The sequence below is a fragment of the Pristiophorus japonicus genome, chromosome 22 (genome assembly GCF_044704955.1).
Source record: "Pristiophorus japonicus isolate sPriJap1 chromosome 22, sPriJap1.hap1, whole genome shotgun sequence".
NCBI lineage: Eukaryota > Metazoa > Chordata > Chondrichthyes > Pristiophoridae > Pristiophorus > Pristiophorus japonicus.
Genome location: NC_091998.1, coordinates 57,925,688 through 57,953,654, shown reverse-complemented (window position 1 = coordinate 57,953,654; position 27,967 = coordinate 57,925,688). Strand labels below are relative to the sequence as shown.

The following is a 27,967-nucleotide window of genomic DNA, read 5'->3' as shown; positions in this document are numbered from 1 at the left end:
TTCAAGTTATTTTCACTATCCGTTAAGTTTCCTCCAGCCTGTCCCATGCGGGACCTTCCGGGCGAGACGGCGGGTCGACAATCACCCCCAGGACCCTCAGCCAACACAGCCCAATAAACGGTGAGTTAACCGGAGGGTTTAGTCTGGGGTTTCCCTCTCTCTGCTTTACTGTCCCTGCGGGGAGATTCTCTACAATAGCACACTGGGAACAGGAAACTCACCTTGTGGCAAACTTTGGGCCAAATGAATCCAGATCCCAACAGTGCCTAGTTGGAAACACACACAGATATAAATTCAGACTCAAATGAAAAGGCAGCATATATTACAAGTGGAACTTAAAATAAAGCACCATTTCAGGACTCATTCTCCGGTCTCCATAAACCCATAAAGGAACGATAGCTTTTGTGAATCAGGTTCTCCCATTAAAAGAGTGAGCAGTGACCCCGACTCAAAACCCTTGCTCATATTGCAGATGGTCCAATAGTGCCACGTTCGCGTGCCTGCCCCCCCCCACCCCCCCACCCACTGTCCCAGCGCCCGACCCCTGCTTCCAAGCCCCAGCCCCCCCCCCAATGCCGGTCCCCCACCCCAGTCCCAGCCTCGCCGCCACCACCACCCCCCCCCCCCCCCCGTCCTGCCACCCGCCCCACCCCCGTTCAAACCCTGTCCCCCCCCACCCAAACCCCACTCCCCTGTCCCGTCCCAGCGCCCCCCCTGTCCAAACCCTGCCCCCTGGCCCGGCCCCTCCCCCGCCACCCCTGGCCTCAACCCCCGTCCAGTCTTACCTCTAAATTCATTCAAGTTGTTTCAATTCCCAAACATATGATATTCTACCGAAGAGGGGACATCCTAAACAAGGTACTCACCAGCAGCAATGACCGTTTAGTATCTCACTCAAACGTTAGCACCCACTGCCGCAATCCTGCTTTCACAGCTGCTCCTCTGGTGCACGTTTGGACAGAGTACTGGATGGAAGGATACTGAGAACAAGAGAGATTAAGGCCAGGATGGTGAGGGTGACCCTGATGTGGCCTATCCAGTGATCCAGAAGCGATATTGCGACTTTGTACGTCAGGATACACTGCAGGCAGAGGAAGACCATGCCCGCAGGAAAGGCCACTCCAGCACCAATGTAATGCAGGCTTTTAGCATTATCAACCTGGAGAAACAAGAATAGATCTTAGTGCACAGCCCCTGAGCTAATCAAACACACAGGTTTTACCCCCAGAGTTACAAATATTGCATTATCTAGTAAACAGTGAATTTGCAGAGCATTCGTACAACACAAGCAAAGTTTGGAGTCCCAGTACATACAGGAATGATATATTAAGCATTGGATTATGTATTTGAGGATCCACACAGATGAAGAATACCCATTTGGGGCAGCTATCAGAGGACAGAGAATCGGGATAAATGGGTCCTTTTCGGGTTGGAAATCGGTGGTTAGTGGTGTGCCACAGGGATCGGTGCTGGGACCACAACTGTTTACAATATACATAATGACCTGGAAGAGGGGACAGAGTGTCGTGTAACAAAATTTGCAGATGACACAAAGATTAGTGGGAAAGCGGGTCGTGTAGAGGACACAGAGAGGCTGCAAAGAGATTTAGATAGGTTAAGCGAATGGGCTAAGGTTTGGCAGATGGAATACAATGTCAGAAAATGTGAGGTCATCCACCTTGGGGGGAAAAAAAACAGTAAAAGGGAATATTATTTGAATGGGGAGAAATTACAACATGCTGCGGTGCAGAGGGACCTGGGGGTCCTTGTGCATGAATCCCAAAAAGTTAGTTTGCAGGTGCAGCAGGTAATCAGGAAGGCGAATGGAATGTTGGCCTTCATTGCGAGGGGGATGGAACACAAAAGCAGGGAGGGCCTGCTGCAACTGTACAGGGTATTGGTGAGGCTACACCTGGAGTGCTGCATGCAGTTTTGGTCACCTTACTGAAGGAAGGATATACTAGCTTTGGAGGGGGTACAGAGACGATTCACTAGGCTGATTCTGGAGATGAAGGAGTTACCTTAGGATGATAGATTGAGTAGACTGGGTCTTTACTCGTTGGAGTCCAGAAGGATGAGGGGTGATCTTATAGAAACATTTAAAAAAAGATAGAGGCGGAGAGGTTGTTTCCACTGGTCGGGGAGACTAGAACTAGGGGGCACAGCCTCAAAACACGGGGGAGCCAATTTAAAACCGAGTTGAGAAGGAATTTCTTCTCCCAGAGGGTTGTGAATCTGTGGAATTCTCTGCCCAAGGAAGCAGTTGAGGCTAGCTCATTGAATGTATTCAAATCACAGATAGATAGATTTTTAACCAATAAAGGAATTAAGGGTTATGGGGAGCGGGCGGGTAAGTGGAGCGGAGTCCATGGCCAGATCAGCCATGATCTTGTTGAATGGCGGAGCAGGCTCGAGGGGCTAGATGGCCTACTCCTGTTCCTAATTCTTATGTTCTTATGACACCCAGTATCTGTGGAACACGTTTCTCAGAAAAGAGTCAGCACCCTCAGGAGAAAGGGTTGAAAATTAAGTAAAGAGAATGATAAGACTCCCTTCCTTTTCTCTGCTGCAGGCCCTCTGGTAACTCACACTCAGCCATTATTCCTATGCAAGCCAAGGTAATAATGGTTTGCAGATGATTCAATCACAGGGGCATCACAGCTGACCCCGAACTGGTCCCCTCCCAAAATCCTCATATGCACACGATCTAGCAGGAGTTCCGAGACAGCAATCAGGTCCAGAGTCTCAGCAGATTTGACCCTTTCCTAACTTGGGGATGCTGAGCTCAATTGAAGCGACACCTCCGCTGAAAGCAACTAACAGCCCAACTCCAGATCACACCTGGGTCCATCGTAGTCTGTACTTTGTCTACATTCTTCTTGTAACGCAGGGAACAGTAGCATAGTGGTTATGTTACTGGACGAGTAATTCAGAGGCTAATGATCCAGAGACATGAATTCAAATTCCTACGTTGGCAGCTGAGGAATTTAATTGTGTGTGTATTTACAACACCAAAGTTCTGATTGATCCCCTTGGATGACCAGACCTGATTTCTGATTGGTCCCCTTGGAGGATAAGCCACACCCTGCAGTGTGTCTGGAACGCGTCATTAGATCCTGCCTGCCCGAGTAATCAAGTACTTTGCAATCTGTAACATGATCCATTGATTCTGATTGCCAGACTCCAGAGCTCACAGTACTGCTTTCAAAGAGCAAACAGGGCTCACCCTCACGGGTTAGGCACTTCTCACTTCTCACCCCCCCCCCCACCACCCGAGTTCCTGACCTACTCCCCCCACCCCACAACAAGTTCCTGACTTTCTCCTCTCTTCCCCCCCCCCCCCCTCCCCTCCCCACTCCTACCATAGAGAGGACATTGTGTATGGGTCACTGGTTGTTAACAGGTTTATTGAGTATGAAGTGTGCAGTGACAGTGCTGTGACTCCAGGCCAATGATGTCACTTGTCGCACGCACACCGAGCTTTCCGAGAAATCAGCCAAATCTCCGGGGGGGGGGAAAGAGAGGGGAGGCGACGGCGGAGACGGAGAACGTGGTGCGGATGTAAAGGGGGTTGGTTGGGAACAACTTGATCCGCATCTAACAGAGGGGAGGAGAACATGATCTGTCTTCACGCCTGGATCACATTCTCGCTCCCCCCCGCCTTTAGACCCGGATGACGTTTGTCCCCATCTCAAATGTTTTCTCTGTGCACCCCCGCCCCCACACAAGTTCCTGACCTTTTTCTCCCTCCCCCACCTCCCCGCCCAAGCTCCTCTCCTCTCTCGAGGCTCCCTACTTCGATTCCCCCCCCACCGACTCTAATTCCCTCTCCCCCTCCAAACTCCAATCCTGTTGCCCCCCCAAACTCCAATCCGCTCTCTTTCCTCCCGCCACCCCCAACCCACTCCAATCCTCTCTATCCCCCACAATGAGGCACATTGTTGGCGTAAGGTGAAGGGAACTTTACTCTGTAACTGACCTGTGCTGTGCCTGCCCTGGGATTCTTTGATGTGACAGTGTAGAGGGAACTTTACTCTGCATCTAACTCATGCTGTGCCTGCCCTGGGAGTGTTTGATGGGACAGTGTAGAGGGAGCTTTACTCTACATCTAACCCCGTGCTGTATGTGCCCTGGGAAAAACAGAAATTTACAGCGCAGGAGGAGGACATTTCAGGCCAACGCGTCCGCGCCGGCCGACAAAGAGCCACACGGCCCTCTGTCAGCAGCCCTGAAGGTTACATATAAACCTATGAACAATGAACAATGGCGGAAAGGTAAAGAGCACCCAGCCCAACCAGTTTGCCCCACACAACTGCGACACCCCTTACACTGAAACATTCTACACTCCACCCCAACCGGAGCCATGTGATCTCCTGGGAGAGGCAAAAACCAGAAAAAAACCCAGGCCAATTTGGGGGGAAAAAAATCTGGAAAAATTCCTCTGCGACCCATCCAGGCAATCGAAATTAGTCCAGGAGATCACCCTGGCCATATTAGATTCCTTGCAGTATTTACCACCATATCTGTGTCAGCCAACAAGAGGTTATCCATTCTAATCCCACTTAGCAGCTCTAGGTCCATAACTCTGCAGATTATGGCACTTTAAGTGCCCATCCAACCATCTTTTAAATGTGGTGAGGGTTTCTGCATCCACCACTCTTCCAGGCAGTGAGTTCCAGACCCCCACAACTATAGATTTTTAACCAATAAGGTAATTAAGGGTTACGGGGAGCGGGCGGGTAAGTGGAGCTGAGTCCACGGCCAGATCAGCCATGATCTTATTGAATGGTGGAGCAGGCTCGAGGGGCTAGATGGCCTGTTCCATGTTCTTATGTTCTTATGTTCTGCGTGAAGAAGCCCCTCAAATCCTTCCACCAACCACCTTAAAACTATGGCCCTTCATAATAGACCCCTCCACCAATGGAAATAGGCCCTTGCTATCTACTATATCCAGGTTCCTCAATATTTTGTACACCTCAATAAGGTCTCCTCTCATTGGAACAGAGGAGATTGAGAACAAACCCAGCCTATCCAATCTGTCCTCATAACTAAGATTCTCCATTCCAGGCAGCATCCTACTGATTCTCCTCTGCACCCTCTCTAGTGCAATCACGTCCTTCCTATAATATGGCGACCAGAATTGCATGCAATACTCCAGCTGTGGCCTAACCACAACTGGAGTACTGCATGCAATTCTGGTCACCGTATTATACAATTTAAGCATAAACTCCCTGCTCTTATATTCTACGCCTCAGCCAAGGCAAGCATTCCGTATGCCACTTTAACCACCTTATCCACCTGGCATGCTACTTTCAGGGATCTGTGGACAAGCACTCCAAAGTCCCTTTGTTCATCTACACTATTAAGTGGCCTACCGCTTAACGTGTATACCCTTTCCTTATTAGCCCTCCCAAAGTGCATTATCACTTCTCTAAATTAAATTCCATTTGCCACTGTTCTGCCCACCTGACTAGTAGATTGATATCTTCTTGCAGCCCATTACTTTCCTCTTCATTATCAACCACACAGCCAATTTTAGTGTCATCTGCAAACTTTTTAATCGTACTCCCTATATTCAAATCTAAATTGTTGATATTTACCACAAAAAGCAAGGGACCCAGTAGTGAGCCCTGCAGAACCCCACTGGAAACATCCTTCCAGTCACAAAAACATCAACCATTACCCTTTGCTTCCTACCTCCAAGCCAACTTTGGATCCAACTTGCCACTTTGCCTTGGATCCCATGGGCTCGAACCTTTGTGACCAATCCACCATGTGGTACCTTATCAAAAGCCTTGCTAAAGTCCATATACACTACATCGTACGCACTACCCTCATCGATCCTCTTGGTTACCTCCTCAAAACATTCAATCAGGTTAGTCAAACACGATCTTCCCTTAACAAATCTGTGCCAACTGTCCCTGATTAATCCTTGCCTTTCCAAATTTAGATTTATCCTGTCTGTCAGGAATTTTTCCAATAATTTTCCCACCACTGAGGTTAGACTGATAGGCCTGTAATTACTCGGCCTATCCCTTTCTCCCTTCTTAAACAAGGGTACCACACTCGCAGTCCTCCAACCCTCCGGCACCATGCCCAGATCCAAAGAGGACTGGAAAATGATGGTCAAATGCCTCTGCTATTTCCTCTTTTATTTCGTTCAACAGCCTGGGATGCATTTCATCTGGGCCTGGGGACTTATCTACTTTCAAAGCTGCTAACCCCCTTCATACTTCCTCTCTCACTGTGTTTATTTCATCCAGAATATCACACTCCTCCTTGATAGCAGTATCTGCATTGCCCCTTTCCTTAGTGAAAACAGATGCAAATTATTCGTTAAGAACCCTATCAACATCTTCTGCTTCCACACAAAGATTACCCTCATGGTCTCTAATAGGCCCTACCCTTTCTTTAGTTACCCTCTTACTCTTATTATATTTATAGATCTTAGGGTTTTCCTTAATTTTACTAGCCAAGAATTTTTCATGCTCTCTCTTAGCATTCCTAATATCCTTTTTAATTTTGCCTCTTAACTTTCTATATTCCTCTAAAGATTCTATAGTATTTAGCCATCGGTATAGGAGATAAGCTTCCCTTTTTTTCCTTTATCCTCCCCTGTAAGTTCCTAGATATCCAGGGGGCTCTAGAAGTGTTATTCTCACCCTTTTTCTTTCAGGGTACATGATTGGCCTGAGCCTTCCAGATCTCCTCCTTGAATGCCTCCCACTGTTCCGACACCGATTTACCCACAAGTAGCTGTTTCCAGTCCACTGTGGCCAAATCACTCCTCAACTTAGCAAAATTAGCTTTTCCCCAATTTGGGACTTTTATTCCAGGCCTATCCTTGTCCTTATCCATATTGAACTTGAATCTGACTGAATTATGGTCAGTGGCACCCAAGTGCTCCCCCACTAATACCCCTTCAATCTGCCCAGCTTCATTCCCCAAAACTAAATCCAAAACCGCCCCCTCTCATGTTGGGCTTGTTACATACTGACTAAAAAAATTCTCTTGAATGCACTTTAAGAATTCCACACCCTTTATACCCTTCACACTAAATTTGTCCCAATCAATATTTGGATAGTTAAAATCCCCTACTATTACTACCCTATGGTTTTTGGACTTCACAGCAATTTGTCTACATATTTGCTCCTCCATCTACCTCCCACTGTTTGGGGGTCTATAATACATGCCCAGCAGTGTGATCACCCCTTTTTTACTTTTTAATTCGACCCATATAGCTTTGTTTGATGATTCCTCTAACATATCATCGCTCCTCACCACTGTAATAGTTTCTTTAATCAGTACCTCACCCTCCCCCCCCCCCCCCTCCCTTTTTACCCCTCTCTCTGTTTCGTCTAAAAATCCTGTAACCAGGAATATTTATCTGCCAAACTGCCCCTCTTTCAGCCATGTCTCTGTAATGGCTATAATGTCATACTCCCAAGTGTCTACCTGTGCTCTTAGCTCATCCGCCTTATTCGCTATACACCTTGCATTAAAGTATATACCATTCAGCACAGGAAGGCCTCCTTGTTTCCTCTATCTTACAGATTCGCTTTCTAAATTCTTGCTATCCAATTTCTGCTTTACTTCCTTCCCTATTGAATTTGTACTCAGGTTCCCATCCCCCTGCCAAGCTAGTTTAAACTCTCCCCAACAGCACCAGCAAAACTCCCCGCGAGGATATTGGTCCTGGCACTGTTGAGGTGCAACCCATCCGGTTTGTACAGGTCCCATCTCCCCCAGAAGTGGTCCCAATGCCTCAAGAATTTAAAGCCCTCTCTCCTACACCAACTCTCCAGCCACGTGTCCATCCTCTCTATCCTTCTATTCTTGTACTCATTAGCACGTGGCACCGGTAGTAACCCGGAGATTACTACCTTTGAGGTGCAACCGTTTAATTTTCTTCCTCGCTCCCTGAACTCTTCTGCCTGTAGGACTTCATCCCTTTTTCTACCTATGTCGTTGGTCCAGATATGGACCACGACCTCGAGCTGTTTACCCTCTTTCCCCCCCAGGATGCCCTGCGTCCACTCTGTGACATCCTTGACCCTGGCACCAGGGAGGCACCATACATTCTGGAGTCTCATCTAGGGCCGCAGAAACACCTCTCTATTCCTCCAACTATAGAATCCATTATCTCTTCGTCACCCCGCCCTGTGCAGCAGAGCCACCCGTGGTACCTTGGAATTGGCTCTGGCTGCACTCCCCAGAGGCACCATCGCCCTCACCGATACTCAGAAGCGAGTATCGGTTTGAAAGCAAGATTGACTCCCACCTGCCTAGCGGTCACTCACTTCCCCTCTGCCTACACACTTTTAAGCTGCGGGGGTGACCACCTCCTGAAACGTGCTATCCACTTAGCTGTCAGGCTCGTGGATGCACCGAACGGACTCCAGCCGCTGCTCAAGCTCCGAAACACGGAGCTCGAGTAGTTGAAGCTGGAGACACCTCCTGCGCACATGGTTGTCTAGGCCACGTGAAGCGTCCAGGACTTCCCACATGCCACAGGATGTGTAATCCACGGGACTGAGCTGCCCTGCCATCCCTCTAGTTAGACTTATCTAGTTTAAAATCTAATTAAAAAGAAAAAAAAAAAAAAGAGATACTTAACAACTCACCGACCTCTGTGGCCTCCTGACTCTTGGACTCCTGGTCTCCCGAACCCTCGGACCTCCCGTTTAATGGGACAGTGTAGAGGGAGCTTTACTCTATCTAACCCCATGCTGTACCTGCCCTGGGAGTGTTTGGAGCTGACACTGTGTACCTGAAGTGGAAAGCATTTCATTCCTTAGCACGAACAGCCTTGTTGAGCGCAAATTCACAAATAAATTCCAACTGTGCTTTGCTGCCAAGTGCGTCCAGTAAAAACCCCAGCAAACTGCAAGGAGATCTGTCCTCTAATTATATAGAATGCAGATGTGCAGTTTATTAACTACAAACCACATGAATAGAATATAAAAGGAATGTAATTGAGTTCATATTTGGGAAACGCAGTGTTGTAAACATGCCCACACCTGATCTGACCCAACACATTGGCCAGCCTGCAGGATAGTGCAAATATAAAATGCTCACTTTACAGCACTCCATGACAGTGTCCATATTCTCCAAGTTTGGGTTTTGCGCCAAGGTTAAAAACAGGGGTTGAATTTTCTTTCTCCTTAGTAAGAACCCAAGGGTGTCTCACCATAGAAACTGTGGCATGAGCTGTAATCTGTCCAGCAATACAGAGTGTCACAGAATCACAAGCACCATATTCAGCAAGTACATTACTTGAAGTGACCTCTGCTGCAGTGTGTGTTTCAGGGGAGGGCAGGATCAGGTTCCCTCCCCTCCTGCCACCTCACACTATCCCAGCCCGCATGTGAAGAGTGGACACATTGCTCAAGTACTGAAGGAATACACACACCCATGTAGTCATACCCCAGCAAAAGGAGAGGAGAGAAAATAAATGGGAACAGCACATTAAAAAAAAATTAGAATCCTAAAATTGTATTAGTCTGTGGCATAATCCCAGGACATCCCCCACCCAAAACAATGCATGTTGGCTGTCTCACACACGCATGTGCACATATACACACACGAGCGCGCTCACGCTCATACACGCACAAACTCAAATACACACGCCGCACTCACACACTCATGTCAAAGGTTTCCCGTGCAATAGTGTTTTCTTAGTCTAAGTCAGGGTTATAGCTCTAAATGTGCCAGCCGTCCACTAGCACCTTGACCAGGTGGAGATATTCTTCATGCAGGAGCCCTTCAACCACAGGAGGCTTCACACATCAGTTCAAGACTGGAAGCTCTGGTTGCCATGTTGGATAATTATAACCTTTAACAATTATGTAACATATATTAATTTCCCTCGTCCTCATTTCCTCCCTTCCCAACACCTCAGTAAAATGGCCATTCTTCATTTGAGAGCCTTTGGACGGACGTTTGCGGGAAGCTATTAGACTGGGTGGGGGGGTGGGGGGACATTATTCTTCGGGCAGTGACGACCCTCTATTATCTCATCAAAGTGACTACTTTTCATGAGCTAAGACAGCGAGTGTCGGGGGGGGGGGGGGGGGTTAATCTACCATTGAGACCATCAGAGCTGAGCCAAACCTGGTCATCAACCAATGCCACACATGCACCTGATCAGGTGGCGAATTGTGACAATAGATCAGCTCACTCAGCAAGGACCAGTGATTGAGTGCTAAATCAGGTGGTCTATGTGAATTAGTGCTACACTGGTGGTAGAGTCAGTGACACGGTTATCGAACAAGTGTTCAGAAAATTAATCCCCATGGCTTGTTGAAAGAGCTCAACACACTCATTGAAAAAATGTGTTACTCCCTGCAAAAGGGAAAATGGAAGGGGGCCTTACTTGGAAATTTCCAACCATGACCAGACCGACTGCATTAACGCAGCCAGTGACCAAGGCTCCGTTGTTGATCCACGTGGGCCGGCACCTCTCCAAAATCTGACCGTAGCGTAGAACACAGATCACGACCACTGAATGGACACAAGAAACACAGTCAGCCATTAGTCAGGACAGTCGCAACACTGGACATAAGCAGCAGTTAGGACAGTTCCTCCCACTGGATAAGGGGATAAGAACTTGCGCTGGGGCTGGGGGGCGTCAGGCAGGAAATTGGGCTGGGAGGGGGTCATCAGGAAGTTGAGCCGGGGGGGGGGGGGGGGGGAAGAGACAGAGTCAGGAAGTTGGGCGGGGATAAGAACTTGGGTCAGGGGGTGAAGGGGGGTTAAGAACTTGGGCTGTTGGGAGTCAGGAAGTTGGGCTGGGATGGGGGAAGCTCTATCCTGCCTGGGGTCTGAGGTCAGAATGGCTTGAATTACACTTTGCAAAGTCACTCAGAACTTGGGCTGGGCGGTTCCAATTACACATTCCAGAGAAACTTCTGGGTGTGGCTTATCCTCCAAGGGGACCAATCAGCAATCAGGTCATGTGATCATGGCGAGCCTATCAGAGCATTTTCTAGTGCAAATTGCTACGTCCAAAAGTAAACAGGTCTGCAGCGCACAGAGCAGGATTAAACGGAGTGTTTTATTTGGGAATTTGGAAAGATTGGGAATTCGAAGAGGGGAAGGACCTAATTGAAGGCGGTATCAGCAGCAGCGAAACCTTAAGACAATTTCCAAAAAAAACAAGGAGTGACATCATAGGACAGCAGGTAGGTGACTGGTGAGTATTAAGGTTTTTTTTTCCCCCTCTCTAACCCAGGACTGTGGTTTAAACTAGATGTGGGAAACTATAAAGTACTGTATTAAACTTATAGCTTAACTAGTTAAACTAATTTTAACTAATCAATGAATATAGACTTTAAATAATAAAATATTTGTGGACAGTGAGATGGTCCCGAGCAAACACGTCTGCAGGAGATGTCTCCATCTCGAATCTCTCCGGCTCAGAGTCATTGAGCTGGAGTGAGAGTTGGAGACACCATGACACAAGGGAGGGGGAGGAATTTCTGGACAGTTTTATCCAGAATACAGCAACACCCCAGAGGAAAGTTCAGGTTCAGGAACGGGAGGGTGTGACAGTTAGGGTGCCGGGTAGCGGGGATTTAGGAGAGGTTGAGAAGGAGGTCCTGCAGACATTGGTCCTATCCAACTGGTACGATGTACTCGCTACCTGTGAGGACAAGGAGAAAGACTGCAGGGAGCACAGCCACAATGTGACCAAGGCACCATGGCTCAGAGGGGGAGGGGGATATGGGAGGGATAGAATAGAAATGTGGTAGTGATAGCAGACTCTATAATTAGGGGAATAGGTTGCGTCTTCTGCAGCCAAGAACGAGAATCCCGAAGGGTCTGTTGCCTACCCGGTTCAAGGGTAAGGGATATCTCACGACGGCTGGAGAGGAACTTGGAAAGGGAAGGAGTAAATCCAGTTGTCGTGATCCATGCTTGCAACAAGCGACATAGGTAGGAAAAGGGAGCAGGTCCTGTTGAAACAGTATCAGGAGTTGGGCTCTAAATTAAAAAGCAGGACCTCAAGGGTAATGATTTCTGGATAATTGCCTGAGACACATGCAAATTGGCACAGAAGCAGACAGATCAGGAAAATTAACACGTGGCTAAAGGGCTAGTATGGGAAAGAGGGGTTCCTTTTTCATGGGATATGGGCATCAGTTCTGGGACAGAAAGGAGCTGTACCGATGGGACGACTCCATCTGAACTGGGATGGGATCCGTGTCCTAGCGAAAAGGGTAAATAGGGAGGTGGCAAAGGCTTTAAACTAGTAAGATGGGGGACGGAGCTACAAGAAACATAATCAGCCTAAATATAAACAAAACAGGAAGAGCGAGCATAGGAAAGAATAAAGTAAGGTAGGACATTGATGGCAAGGGAATAAATAAGAGTTATAGATCAGGAGTCTAAAAAGATGGTTAAACATAAAGTGAGAGGAAATCCTATTAAAAATCAGTTAAACTGTCTGTACAGCATGCACACGTTGTCCATAATAAAACAGGGGAGCTGGAGGCAATCATGTGTTGCGAGGAATCAGACATAGCAGGGATTACTGAGACATGGCTACAGAACTGGGAATTAAACAGTGCAGGTTATAGCATATTTAGAAAAGATCGAGGGGGAAAATGGGGAGGTGGAGTAGCTGTATGTATTAGGGATAACATAATGACAGTAGAAAAAAGTGACAAAGCCATCAAGATAAAAATAGAATCCAGATGGATAAGAGATAAAAGATAATTAGGGATCAAATCACACTGATAGGTACAGTCTACACAGACCACCTAATAATGGAAGGGAGGTGGAGGAAGAAATATGCAGACAAATTAGGGAAATGAGTAAAACATAGAATAATAAATGAGGTTGGAATTCAACTACCCTGATATTAATTGGACGGAAGAGATTGGTAAAGGGGATAATGGAATGGAGTTCCTACAATGTGTATAGGACTCCTTGTTAACTCAATACGTAAAAAGCCCAAGGGAGGATTCGCTATTAGATCTAGTAATGGGGAATGAACCAGAGCAGAGAAGAGAAGTAAAAGTAGGGAAACATCTAGGCAATAATACCATAATTGAGGAGGATAGAAGTATGACGATAACCAAGATAACAGATTGAAGAAAAGCTGATTTTGAAGATCTGAGAATAGAACTTGGGAAAATAAAATGGGGAACAATATTGGCAAAAAATGATGTAGAACAGCAATGGGAAACATTTAAAATTGTGTTCAACAGAGTCCAGGAACAATATATTCTGCTAAAAGGGCAAATTAAATACTAATGAGACTCCATGGATGAATAAAACTATAAGGGAACAATTGAGGTTAAGGAAAGAGGCTTACATTTAAGTACATAGACAGCAGGGGAGTGCATGATAAGGAAGGATACAAAAAGATTAGGAGAAAAGTCAAAAAAACAATTCGGAAGGCAAAGAGGAACTATGAAATTAAATTATCAAGCAACATAAATCAAAATAAAGGGAGTAAAGGGTTATGGCGAGCGGGCAGGGAAGTGGAGTTGAGGCCAAGATCAGATTAGCCATGATCTTATTAAATGGCGGAGCAGGCTTGAGGGGCCAAATGGCCTATTCCTGTTCCTATTTCTTATGTTCTTATGGGATGGGAATAGGGCCATTTAGGGATAGACATGATAATACAACAGTTAACGATAGAGAGATAGCAGAAGTATGAAATAATTATTTTGCTTCAGTATTTACCAGGGAGAGAGAACAGGTGGACATTACATTGGATGATGAGATTAGTAATGAAATAAGCGCATTTAAAATAAAAAGAGGGGATATGTTAAATAAACTAATCAAACTCAAGGAGGATAAAACCCGTGATCCGGATGGATTGCATCCACGCATTTTAAAATAATCTAGGGAAGAAATTGCAGTGGCATTATTACACATATTTAATAATTCGCCAGAAAAAGGTATAGTGCCAGAGGACTGGCGGATGGCTAGCGTAATATCGATATTTAAGATGGGAATTATAGACCAGTCAACTTAATATTTGTGGTTGGAAAAATAATGGAATCCCTACTAAAGGAGAAAATAAAAGAACATCTAGAAACCAAAAGAATAATAATGAATAGTCAGCATGGATTTGAAAAGGGAAAGTCTTGCTTGACCAACCTCATTGAATTTTTTGAAGAGGTAACAGAGAGAGTAGACAATGGCAATTCAGTAGATGTAATTTATCTAGATTTTCAAAAGGCCTTTGGGCCTTTGATAAGGTACCCCATAAACTGATAAACATAATAAACGGAGTCAGGGATGAGTAGCAGAATGGATAGTTAGCTGGCTGCAAGACAGAAAGCAGAGAGTAAGGGTAAAGGTAGCTATTCACAGTGGCAGAAGATGGGTAGTGGTGTACCACAAGGATCAGTGCTGGGACCACTGTTGTTCAGAATTTATATTAATGATTTAGACTTTGGAATCAAAAACACAATTTCTAAATTTGCAGATGACACCAAATTTGGGGGGGGGGGGGGATAATCAATACTGAGGAGGACTGCAATAAATTACAGGAGGACATTAATAAACTTGTAGAACATAAGAACTAGGAGTCGGCCATTTGGCCACTCGAGCCTGTCCCACCATTCAATATGATCATGGCTGATTTGATCTTGGCCTCAACTCCACTTTCCTGCCCGCTCCCCATAACCCCCGACTCCCTTAGTGTTCAAAAATCTGTCTATCTCCACCTTAAATATATTCAATGACCCAGCTTCCACAGCTCTCTGGGGTAGAGAATTCCAAAGATTCACGACCCTCAGAAGAAATTCCTCCTCATCTCCGTTTTAAATGGGCGACCCTTTATTCTGAAACTATGCCCCCTAGTTCTAGATTCCCCCACGAGGGGAAACATCCTCTCTGCATCTACCCTATCAAGCTCCCTCAGAATCTTATATGTTACAATAAGATCACCTCTCATTCTTCTAAACTCCAATGAGTATAGGCTCAACCTTTCTTCATAAGTCAACCCCTTCATCTTAGGAATCAACCTAGTGAACCTTCTCTGAACTGCCTCCAGTGCAAGTATATCCCTCCTTAAATAGGACACGTTTATTTGTACTACCAAAATGGCCACCATGCTCCACCCTTTGTTTCTGATTGGTCCACTTGGAGGATAAGCCTGAAGTTTCATGGGAATGTGTCACTGGAACCGGCCATCCCAAGGTCTCACTGACTTTGCAAATTGTAACTCAATCCACTTTGACTTCCTGAAGCAACAGAGGACAGAGCTCCCCAGAAAACAGCAAGGGCCGGCCAAAGTGCCTTACCCCAGTCTAAGTACATCCTCCCTCTCCCTCTCCCCAAAGCCATCGGGCGCACGCTGGCCAGAGGTTGGGAAGAGTCAGAGCCTCTTATGTTCTCAGGTCCTCCTGCTCGGCACCACGCGCATGGAATGATTCGGGCCAGGAGGGGGGCGGAGCCCAACATGGGGCGGAGCGTGTCGCCCATCAGTCGAAACAGTGCAGTATGGGCAGTGGAGGGCGGGGCATGATGGATGGCTGTCTGTCAAAATAAGTGCAGTATATATAGTTAGTTCCCCTTAAATAAAGAGACCAAAACTGTACACAGTACTCCAGGTGTGGTCTCACCAATGCCCTGTACAGTTTTCGCAAGACATGCCTACTTTTATACTCCATTCCCTTGCAATAAACCAGCATTCCATTATCCTTCCTAATTACTTAGTGTACCCGCATGCGAACTTTTTGTTTCATGTACAAGGGCCCCCAGATCCCTCTGTACCGCAGCACTTTGTAGTCACTCTCCATTTAAATAATTTTATTTTTTATTCTTCCTACCAAAGTGGATAACCTCACATTGTCCCACATTATACTCCATCTGCCAATTTTTTGCCCACTCACTAAACCTATCTATATCCCTTTGCAGATTCTTTGTGTCCTCTTCACAACTTGCTTTCCCACCTATCTTTGTATCATCAGCAAATTTGGCTACTTTTCACTCGGTCCCTTCATCCAAGTCATTAATATAGATTGTAAATAGTTGAGGACCCAGCATTGATCCTGTGGCACTGCACTAGTTAGTTTGCCAACCTGAAAATGACCCATTTGTCCCAACTCTCGGTTTTCTATTAATTAGCCAATCCTCTATCCATGCTAATACAGTACCCTGAACCGTATGAGCTCTTATCTTGTGCAGTAACCTTTTATGTGGCACCTTATCAAATGCCTTCTGGAAATCCAAATACACGACATCCACTGGTTCCCCTTTATCCACCCTGCTCATTACATCCTCAAAAGAACTCCAACAAATTTGTCAAACATGATTTCCCTTTCATAAAACCGTGCTGACTCTGCCTGACTGTATTATGATTTTCTAAATGTCCTTCCACTACTTCCTTAATAATGGACTCCACCATTTTCCCAATGACAGATGTTGGCTAACTGGTCTATAGTTTCCTGATTTCTGTCTCCCTCCTGTCTTGAATAGGGGCATTACATTTGCGGTTTTCCAATCAGCTGGGACCTCTCCAGAATCCAGGGAATTTTGGTAGATTACAACCAATGCATCCGCTATCTCTGCAGCCACTTCGTTTAAGACCCTAAGATGCAGGCCATCAGGTTAAGGGGACTTGTCCGCCTTTTGTCCCATTAGTTTACCTAATGTCTAGTGAAAGTGATTGTTTTAAGTCCCCCGCCCCGCTCACTATAGCCCCTTGATTATTATTATTGCGAGGCTTTTAGTGCCTTCTACCGTGAAGACCAATACAAAATATTTGTTCAAAGTCTCTGCCATTTCCGTGTTTCTCATTATTAATTCCCCAGTTTCATCCTCTAAGGGACCAATGTTTACTTTAGCTACTCTTTCTTTTTATATACCTGTAGAAGCTCCTACTGTCTGTTTTTATATTTATTGCTAGTTGAGTCTCGTAATCTATCTTCTCTCTATTATTTTATTAGTCGTCCTTTGCTGGTTTCTAAAAATGTCCCAATCCGCTGGCCTACCACTAATCTTCACAACATTGTACGCCTTTATTTTCAATTTGATTCCATCCTTAACTTCCTTAGTTAGCCACGGATGATTCATCCTTCTCTTAGAATCTTTCTTTCACACTGCTGAAAGTATGAAATATCTCCTTAAATGTCTATCACTGCTTGTCTACTGTCTTACCCTTTAATCTATTTTCCCAGTCCACTTTAGCCAACTCTGTCTTCATACCTTTGTAATTGCTTTTATTTAAGTTCGGGACACTAGTTTGAGACCCAACTTTCTCACCCTCAAACTGAATTTGAAATTCTAACATGCTATGATCACTCTCCCTTCGAGGATCCTTTACTATGAGATCATTAATTTATCCTATCCCATCCAGATTTAAAGTAGCCTGCTCCCTGGTTGGTTCCACAACGTAGTGTTCTAAGAAACCATCCCCAATACACTAGGAACTCTTCTTCGAGGATTCCTTTGCCAATTTGATTTGCCCAATCTATAAGAAGATTAAAATTGCCCATGATTATTGCCATACCTTTCTTACAAGCCTCCATTATTTCTTGATTTATATCTGTCCTACAATGTAGCTACGGTTAGGGGGCCTGCAGACTATTCCCACCAGTGACTTATTTCCCTTATTATTTTTTATCTCCACCCAAACTGATTTTACATCTTGATCTTCTGAGCCAATATCATTTCTCACTACTGCACTGATCTCATCCTTTATTAACAGAGCTACCCCACCTCCTTTTCCTTTCTGCCTATCCTTCCAAAATGTCAAATACCCCTGAATATTCAGTTCCCAGCCTTGGTCACCTTGCAACCGGCTATTAGATCATACCCATTTATTTCTATTTGGGCCGTCAACTCATCTATCTTGTTGGGCATATAATAAGGGAATAAAGGGTCATAGGGAGCGGGCAGGGAAGTGGAGCTGAGTCATGATCAGATCAGCCATGATCTTATTAAATGGCCAACTCCTGCTCCTATTTCTTATATTCTTATGAGCATATAATTGGCAAATGAAGCTCAACACAGATAAATGTGAGGTAGTACATTTTGGTAGGAAGAATAGGGAGGTCACTTATTACTTGGAGGGTGAGTCTGGGCGGTGTAGAGGAACAAAGGGATCTCGGAGTACAAATACACAAATCACTAAAAGTTGTGGCACAGGTTAGCAAGGCCATAAAAAAAAAAATCAAACAAAGCACTAGGGTTTATTTCTAGAGGTATAGAATTGAAAAGTATGGAAGTTAAGCTAAACCCGTATCGAACCTTGGTTAGGCCACACTTACAATACTGCGTACAGTTCTGGTCACCATATTGTAAAAGGATAACGAGGCACTGGAGACGGTGCAGAGATTTACAAAGATGATACCAGAAATGCGAGGGTATACATATCAGGAAAGGATGAACAAACTGGGTCTCTTTTCTCTTGAAAAAAGGCTAAGGGGTGAGCTAATAGAGATCTTTAAAATGATGAAAGGTTTTGATAGAGTGGATACAGAGAGAACGTTTCCACTTGTGAGGAAGAGCAAAACTAGAGGCCATCAATATAAGATAGTCCCCAAGAAATCCAACAGGGAATGTAGAAGAAGCTTCTTTACCCAAAGAGTGGTGAGAATGTGGAACTCGCTACCACGGAGTGGTTGAAGCGAATAGTATAGATGCATCTAAGGGGAGGCTAGATAAGCATATGAGGGAGAAGGGAATAGAGGGTTATGCTGATAGCTTTAGGTGAGGAAAGACGGAGGAGGCTCGAGTGGAGTGTAGAATGTTTCAAGGGGTGTCGCAGCTGTGGGGGGGGGGGGGGGGGGGGAAGGACTGGTTGGGCTGGGTACTCTTTGCCTTTCCGCCGTTGTTAATTGTTCATAGGTTTATATGTAACCTTCAGGGCTGCTGACCGAGGGCCGTGCGGCTCTTTGTCGGCCAGCTCGGACAAGATGGGCCGAAATGGCCTCCTTCTGCGCTATGGATTTGTATGTTTCTATGAACTGGTTGGGCAAAATGGCCTGTTTCTGTGTAGTATAATCGATGTAATCGCTCCACCATTGGCAGCCGTGCCATGGTCATAAGCTCACAATTTCCCTGCCTAAACCTCTCCGCCTCTAACTCTCTTTCCTCCTTTAAGACGCTCCTTAAAATCTACTTCATTGACCAAGCTTTTGGTCACCTGTCCGAATATGTGACTCGGTGTCAAATTTTGTTTTATAACATAAGAACATAAGAAATAGGAGCAGGAGTAGACCATACAGCCCCTCGAGCCTGCTCCGCCATTCAATAATATCACGGCGGATCTAATCATGGACTCAGCTCCACTTCCCTGCCCGCTCCTCATAATCTCTATCCCCTTATCGTTCAAGACAGTGTCTATTTCTGTCTTAAATTTATTTAATGTCCCAGCTTCCACAGCTCTCTAAGGCAGCAAATTCCACAGATTTACAACCCTCTGAGAGAAGAAATTTCTCCTCATCTCTGTTTTAAATGGGCAGCCCCTTATTCTAAGATCATGCCCTCTAGTTCTAGTCTCCCCTATCAGTGGAAACATCCTCTCTGCATCCACCTTGTCAAGCCCCCTCATAATCTTATACATTTCGATAAGATCACCTCTCATTCTTCTGAATTCCAATGAATAGAGGCCCAACCTACTCAACCTTTCCTCATAAGTCAACCCCCTCATCCCCGGAATCAACCAAGTGAACATTCTCTGAACTGCCTCCAAAGCAAGTAGATCCTTTCGTAAATATGGAAACCAAAACTGCACGTAGTACTCCAGGTGTGGCCTCACCAATACCCTGTATAACTGTAGCAAGACTTCCTTGCTTTTATACTCCATCCCCTTTGCAATAAAGGCCAAGATTCCATTGGCCTTCCTGATCACTTGCTGTACCTGCATACTATCCTTTTGTGTTTCATGCACAAGTACCCCCAGGTCCCGCTGTACTGCAGCATTTTGCGATCTCTCTCCATTTAAATAATAACTTGCTCTTTGATTTTTTTCTGCCAAAGTGCATGACCTCACACTTTCCAACATTACACTCCATCTCCCAAATTTTTGCCCACTTAGCCTGTCTATGTCCTTTTGCAGATTTTTTTGTGTCCTCGTCACACATTGCTTTTCCTCCCATCTTTGTATTATCAGCAAACTTGGCTACATTACACTCAGTCCTTTCTTCTAAGTCGTTAATATAGATTGTAAATAGTTGGGGTCCCAGCACTGATCCCTGTGGCACCCCACTAGTTACTAGTTGCCAACCAGAGAATGAACCATTTATCCCAACTGTTTTCTGTTAGTTAGCCAATCCTCTATCCATGCTAATGTATTACCCCCAACCCCGTGAACTTTTATCTTGTGCAGTAACCTTTTATGTGGCACCGTTTCACGTATGGACCTGTAGAGCACCTTGGGTCGTTTTACTACATTAAAGACGCTATATAAATACAAGTTGTGGGCAAGTCAAGAATAAGGGGCATAAATACAAGATAGCCACTAACAGATCAAATCAAAAAAATAGGAGGCATTTATTTACATAACAAATGGTGAGAATGTGGAACTTGCTGCCACAAGCTGGTTGAAGCAGATTGCATTGATACATTTCAGGGGAGGCTTGATACATACATGAGGGGGAAGAGAATAGAGAGATACATGAGCAAGGTAGAAGAGGTAATTTGATTGGTAGGCGGCTCGTGTGGAGTATAAACACTGGCATAGACCAGCTGGGCCAAATGGCCGGTTTCTGTGCTGTAATTGTATGTAGCACAGACAGCGTTCAAACCAGGGATCATCTTTATGAGTGGGAGACTCAGGAAGGCACGAGGTGGTGAATTTAGCAACTTTGCCATTCAAGGTAGTTACCCCTCCCTCTCGCTCCAATGGCTCAGTGTACCATGTGATGCAGTAGGGAGGCATACAGACTAGGAAAACTCCCAAAGCTGGTCTGTGGTTGTACTGTATGTATAACATAAGTATACTCTCTGTACAATTACATAAGACTACTGGATATACCTTTACATTATGCTTGTACCACCAGAGGGTGCAACTGGTGGAGACCTAGGGGTAACCAGGTATAAAAGGGAGCTCACCTTACTGTACCCTCACTCGAGCTGTAATAAAAGGAGGGAGAGAGAAAACAGGGAATTATAGACCGGTCAGCTTGACCTCAGTAGTGGGTAAAATGATGGAATCAATTATTAAGGATGTCATAGCAGTGCATTTGGAAAGAGGTGACATGATAGGTCCAAGTCAGCATGGATTTGTGAAAGGGAAATCATGCTTGACAAATCTTCTGGAATTTTTTGAGGATGTTTCCAGTAGAGTGGACAAGGGAGAACCAGTTGATGTGGTATATTTGGACTTTCAGAAGGCTTTCGACAAGGTCCCACACAAGAGATTAATGTGCAAAGTTAAAGCACATGGGATTGGGGGTAGTGTGCTGACGTGGATTGAGAACTGGTTGTCAGACAGGAAGCAAAGAGTAGGAGTAAATGGGTACTTTTCAGAATGGCAGGCAGTGACTAGTGGGGTACCGCAAGGTTAGACTAGGGGATTAAATGTAGTATCTCCAAATTTGCAGATGACACTAAGTTGGGTGGCAGTGTGAGCTGCGAGGAGGATGCTATGAGGCTGCAGAGTGACTTGGATAGGTTAGGTGAGTGGGCAAATGCATGGCAGATGAAGTATAATGTGGATAAATGTGAGGTTATCCACTTTGGTGGTAAAAACAGAGAGACAGACTATTATCTGAATGGTGACAGATTAGGAAAAGGGGAGGTGCAACGAGACCTGGGTGTCATGGTACATCAGTCATTGAAGGTTGGCATGCAGGTACAGCAGGCAGTTAAGAAAGCAAATGGCATGCTGGCCTTCATAGCAAGGGGATTTGAGTAGGGGGCAGGGAGGTGTTGCTACAGTTGTACAGGGCCTTGGTGATGCCACACCTGGAGTATTGTGTACAGTTTTGGTCTCCTAATCTGAGGAAGGACATTCTTGCTATTGAGGGAGTGCAGCGAAGGTTCACCAGACTGATTCCCGGGATGGTGGGACTGACCTATCAAGAAAGACTGGGTCAACTGGGCTTGTATTCACTGGAGTTCAGAAGAATGAGAGGGGACCTCATAGAAACGTTTAAAATTCTGATGGGTTCAAACAGGTTAGATGCAGGAAGAATGTTCCCAATGTTGGGGAAGTCCAGAACCAGGGGTCACAGTCCAAGGATAAGGGGTAAGCCATTAAGAAACTTCTTCACCCAGAGAGTGGTGAACCTGTGGAATTCTCTACCAGAGAAAGTTGTTGAGGCCAATTCACTAAATATATTAAAAAAGGAGTTATAGATGAAGTCCTTACTACTAGGGGGATCAAGGGGTATGGCGAGAAAGCAGGAATGGGGTACTGAAGTTGCATGTTCAGCCATGAACTCACTGAATGGCGGTGCAGCCTAGAAGGGCCGAATCGCCTACTCCTGCACCTATTTTCTATGTTTTTATGTCTATGTTTCTAAATGGACCAAGGGCACCACAGTTCGAGTACAATACCTTGCCTCGTGGAGTCATTACTAGAGTGCTTACAGACACAATAATGGTAACATTAATTTTCAGATTAAGTGGCTTTAGAGCTGCTACCGTTAGCTTTTGGTCCAGGATTGGGGCAGAATCAATGACAATATATCTAGTTCTATGGTAAAACTATTGGAATAAGGAGGGGTTAGTTGCATTGGAGGCAGTGCAGAGAAGGTTCACGAGGTTGATTCTAGAAATGAGGGGGTTGTCTTATGAAGAAAGGTTGAGCAGGTTGGGCCTGTACAGATTGGAGTTTAGAAGAATGAGATTATTGAAACATATAAGATTTTGAGGGGCTGGACAGGGTAGATGCAGAGAGGATGTTTCCCCTCGTGGGAGAGTCTAGAACTGGGGGGCATAGTCTCAGAATAAGGGGTCGCACATTTAAAACGGGAATGAGAACTTTCTTCTCTCAGAGGGTGGTGAATCTTTGGAATTCTCTACCCCGGAAAGCTGGAGGCTGGGTCATTGAATATATTTAAGACGGAGATAGACAGATTTTTGAGCGATAAGGGAGTGAAGGGTTATGGGGAGCGGGCAGGGAAGTGGAGTTGAGTCCAAGATCAGATCAGCCATGATATTATTGAATGGCAGAGCAGGCTCGAGGGGCCGAATGGCCTACTCCTGCTTCTATTTCTTATGTTCTTATGTCAGCATTCAAAAGCACCATGGGACCAAGGCAGCTTAGCAACAGCCCCACTTCAAACCTCAGCCTTTGCTCAGCTTCTGCAGAAACACTGATTGTCCACCGAATCAAGTAATCAAAAGTGACAGGAATAACGGATTCAGAATGAAAGTAACAACCGTTTACCCTATTTTCCCATAAAGCTACAGTCAATAGCTTCTCCCAGTAATGAAGCAGATGACTTACCCATAAATGCACCCACATTGCCAATTAAACTGAAGAGGCAGCTTTCAGGAGGATACGAGCCACATTTACTGTCAAGAAAATATAAAAGCAGTTAGTAAGAGGTTTGATTCGATAATTGGTCCAAATATTCTCCGCTCCTGAAGGCTGGGTTACAGTTCCCCAGATGCTGAAGTCTATCCACATCCCTCACAAGTGGCCATTTTTCACACCAGAAGTCAGAAGTATCACTGGGCTACTTGACCATGGGGTCATCAAGTCAAGCATAGTCCTGTCTTCCTGACTCGGAGTCCACATTTTCATACTTTGCAGCAGGTGTTGCTCAGTAGTGATGTAAAAAGAGGGAGCTGACTAATAGTTTCCTCTCCTTAGCCTTGTGTATGTGCATTATTTATGTCCCCATTTTATACCCAGTGACGACATTTAGTGCATCTGATCCAGTCAGTAATCAAACAACAGTGAGGAGGAAGTGTACAAAGAATACACACATCACAGAGCACTGATGCACAAGTGACCCCAAGGCACCTTCTTACAACCAGCCCCAAAATGGAAGGGTGGAGGCCTGCAGTCAGATTACCTTCTTGACAGTGCGGAAGGATGAAAAAATGAATGTGTGTATACCTCAGGGGGTGGGGGTGTCATAAGAGAACTGGAATGTAAATGCAAAGATGTTTGAAAGTGGGGAAGGAAGCAGTTTATAAAAATCATAAACAGAGTGGAGCTTTCCAAGGACAGTCCCGGTGCCACAACATTTAATAATGCCACTTAGTAATGAAACTTAACCAATGATAAATTTTAATAAGCGTAGTTTCCACTGGTAGAGAGTCAGTAACCAAAGGACACAGATTTAAGATAATTGGAAAAAGAACCAGAAGGGCGATGAAGAGAATTTTGTTTTAAACAGCGAGTTAGGAAATTGTGCCAGAGGGCTGGTGGACAGCTAGTGATTCCTGTAAAAAGGGAGATAAACAAGTCCAGGGAACTATAATCCGATTAGCTTAACGTCGGTGGTTGGAATGATAATGGAATCCTTACTCAAAGATGTAATAGAAAAACATCTAGAAACTGAAAATACAAGAAAGAGTAGTCAGTACAGATTCCAAAATGGAAGGTTATGCTTGACCAACTTATTGAATTCTTTGAAGTTACAGAAAGGGTAGATAACAGTATATTTGGATCTCCAAAAAGCCTTCGAAAAGGTACCACATAGTAGACACATGACTATGGTCAGAATATGTGGAGTTACATAAATGATTTGGACTCGAGTCGGAAGTACAATTTCAAAATTTGTGGTTGACACCAAATTGGGGGGAGGGCAGGGAAATAGTTACTGCAGAGGAGGACTGCGATAAAATAAAGGAAAACATTAATAACCTTGCAGAATGGGCGTGTAATTGTCAAATTAACTTTAATATAGATAAGCGCGAAGTAGTACATTTTGGTAGGAAGAGTAAGGAGGCCTTTGGAAAATAAGTGTCTAAAATGGGGTAGAGGAGCAGAGCGTTACATAAGAACATAAGAAATAGGAGCAGGAGTGGGCCATTTGGCCCCTCGAGCCTGCTCTGCCATTCAATAAGATCATGGCTGATCCGATCATGGACTCAGCTTCACTTCCCTGCCTGCTCCCTATAACCCTTATCACTCAAAAATCTGTTCATCTCCACCTTAAATATATTCAATGACCCAGCCTCCACAGCTCTCTGGGGCAGATAATTCCAGAGATTTACAACCCTCAGAAGAAATTTCTCTTCATCTCAGTTCTAAATGGGCGGCCCCTTATTGCGAGACTATGCCTCTTAGTTTTAGTTTCCCCTACGAGTGGAAATATCCTCTCTGCATCCACCTTGTCATGCCCCCTCATTATCTTATATGTTTTGATAAGATCATCTCTCATTCTTCTGAACTCCGATGAGTATAGGCCCAACCTATCCTCATAAGTCAACTCCCTCATATCCGGAATCAACCTAGGGAATCTTCTCTAAACAGCCTCCAATGCAAGTATATCCTTCCTTAAATACGGAGACCAAAACTGTACGCAGTACTCCAGGTGTGGCCTCACCAATACCCTGTACAGTTGTAGCAGGACTTCTCTGCTTTTATACTCTATTTCCCTTGCAATAAAGGCCAACATTCCATTTGCCTTCCTGATTACTTGCTGTACCTGCATATTAACTTTTTGTGTTTCAAGCACAAGGGCCCCCCAGATCCCGTTGTACTGCAGCACTTTGCAATCTTTCTCCATTTAAATAATAACTTGCTCTTTGATTATTTCTGCCAAAGTGCATGACCTCACACTTTCCAACATTATACTCCATCTGCCAAATTTTGCCCACTCACTTAGCCTGTCTATATCCCTTTGCAGATTTTTTGTGTCCTCCTCACAATTTGCTTTCCCACCCACCTTTGTATCATCAGGAAACTTGGCTACATTACACTCGGTCCCTTCATCCAAGTCATTAATATAGATTGTAAAGTTGAGGACCCTGCGGCACCCCACTAGTCACCTTTTCCAACCGGTAAATGACCCATTTATCCCAACTCTCTGTTTTCTGTTAGCCAATCCTCTATCCATGCTAATATATTACCCCCAACCCAGTGAGCTTTTATCTTGTGCAGTAACCTTTTATGTGGCACCTTATTGAATGCCTTCTGGAAATCCAAATACACCACATCCACTGGTTCCCCCTTATCCACCCTGCTCGTTACATCCTCATAGAACTCCAGCAAATTTGTCAAACATGATTTCCCTTTCATAAAACCAGGTTTCATAAAAAAGGGTTCTAGGGTTACAGATACACATCACTAAAAGTAGTTATGCAGATTAATAAGGCCATAAAAAAGGCAAAGAAAGCACTGGGGTTCATTTGAAAAGCTGAGAATAGTTCTCATCTCTATATTATAACAAGGATATAGAGCACTGGAGAAGGTGCAAAAATGATTTACTAGAATGATACCAGAACTGAGAGATTATATCTATCAGGAAAGACCGAACAGGCTGGGGCCCTTTTCTCTTGAAAAGAGAAGGCTGAGGCGTGACCTGACAGAGGTCTTTAAGATTATGAAAGGGTTTGATGGGTAGATGTAGAGAAGATTGTATCGTCTTTACGGTAGAAGGGAGCAGGCAGGGAAGTGGCGCTGAGTCCATGATCGGATCAGCAATGATTTTATTGAATGGTGGGGCAGGCTCGAGGGGCTGTATGGCCTACTCCTGCTCCTATTTCTTATGTTCTTAGACGTTTCCACTTGTGGGCGAAACCACAACTTGGGGCCTTAAATAAAATAAATGCAATAGGGAAGTCAAGAGAAACCTCTTTAACCAACAAGTGGTTAGAATGTGGAACTCGCTACCACAGGAAGTGGTTGAGGCAAATAGCATAGATGTATTTAAGAGGTATCTAGATAAACACATGAGTGAGACAAGAATTGAAGGGATATGTTGATGGGGTGAGAAGGGTGGGAGGAGACTTTTGTGGAGCATAAACACCGACATGGACCTGTTGGGCCGAATGGCCTGTTTCTCTGCTGTAAATACTATATAAGACTATGTGAATTATTACGATCTGGAAAGCACTGCCTGAAAGGGTGGTGGAAGCAGATTCAATAGTAATTTTCAAAAGGGTACTGGATATATACTTGAAAAGGAGAAATTTGCAGGGCTACAAGGAAAGAGCAGAGGGTTGGGACTAAGTAGATAGCTCTTTCAAGGAGCAGGTGCAGGCACGATGGGCAGCATGGCCTCCTTCTGTGCTGCGATTCTTCGATAATCCAATTCATCCAAAAAGAGCATTATCCCCACAGTTGAGCTCTTTTGCCTCTTTGCTTTTTCCCATCTCAGGGTGACTCACTCTCCTTCCAATTCTCATCTACTCAAAAGGTAGTAAAACTAAGCAGAACTATTCATGAATGGGATTGCAGAGTACTGGAGAATATATTATTGGAAAGGAGCTACTTGTAACATATTGGAGCTAAATTTTGAGCTGATATTTTGAAGGAATCATTGTTTTGCTCCTCTGTCCAGTGCCCAGTCATTGTGTCGCATGATTTCACCTGTTGCTCAATGTAAATCTTTTCCCTCCCTCAAAACCAAATATGTTGTGCATGACGGATCAAACAGCCGTGCCATCTTACATGACCCAGCTCAGTCAACTTCAGAACTGAAAAGGGCCCTTTCGGATTCATTCTCAATCAGCTAAACTTTTATCTAATTTAAAAGGACTGATTGAGGAAACTAATGGTTGCATGCTCATCCAATCAGCTGAGGGCAAGAGTCTGGGCAGTAAATAACCAAAACCCTTCTGAAATAAAAAGAAACCAAGTGCAATTGGTAAAGATAAAAATCAAACGATGAAATCTGGAAATCAGAAATAAAAACAAAAACTGCTGGAAGTCAGGACATGCTGAAAGTCAGGACATGCTGAAAATACAGAATAGTTCGCATCACAAAGACAAGTTCGCATTTCAGGTGGGATCACTCACCCCAGTTCCTCACTGAAAAGAACTGATCAAAGGCCCTACTTAAAATGTTAACCTGCCTTTTCTCTTTCCTACATTGATGGACCTGCTGTGGTTCAGCAGCATTTGTGGTCAGACAATTATTGGGTT

At 44.8% G+C, this 27,967-nt stretch overlaps 1 protein-coding gene across 2 annotated transcripts in view; it reads right to left on the bottom strand.

Annotated features, from left to right (window-relative positions):
• LOC139235056 (transmembrane protein 150A-like) overlaps nucleotides 1-27,967 on the bottom strand; it is a 48,001-nt gene that overhangs the window by 15,753 nt on the left and 4,281 nt on the right. For both annotated transcript variants that reach the window (XM_070866178.1, XM_070866179.1), the window contains exons 4-6: nucleotides 23,369-23,436; nucleotides 10,376-10,503; nucleotides 982-1,159 (exon numbers count right to left, since the gene is read on the bottom strand). In XM_070866178.1, the coding sequence (XP_070722279.1) occupies nucleotides 982-1,159; nucleotides 10,376-10,503; nucleotides 23,369-23,436 (374 nt within the window). The remainder of the gene's footprint in view (nucleotides 1-981; nucleotides 1,160-10,375; nucleotides 10,504-23,368; nucleotides 23,437-27,967) is intronic.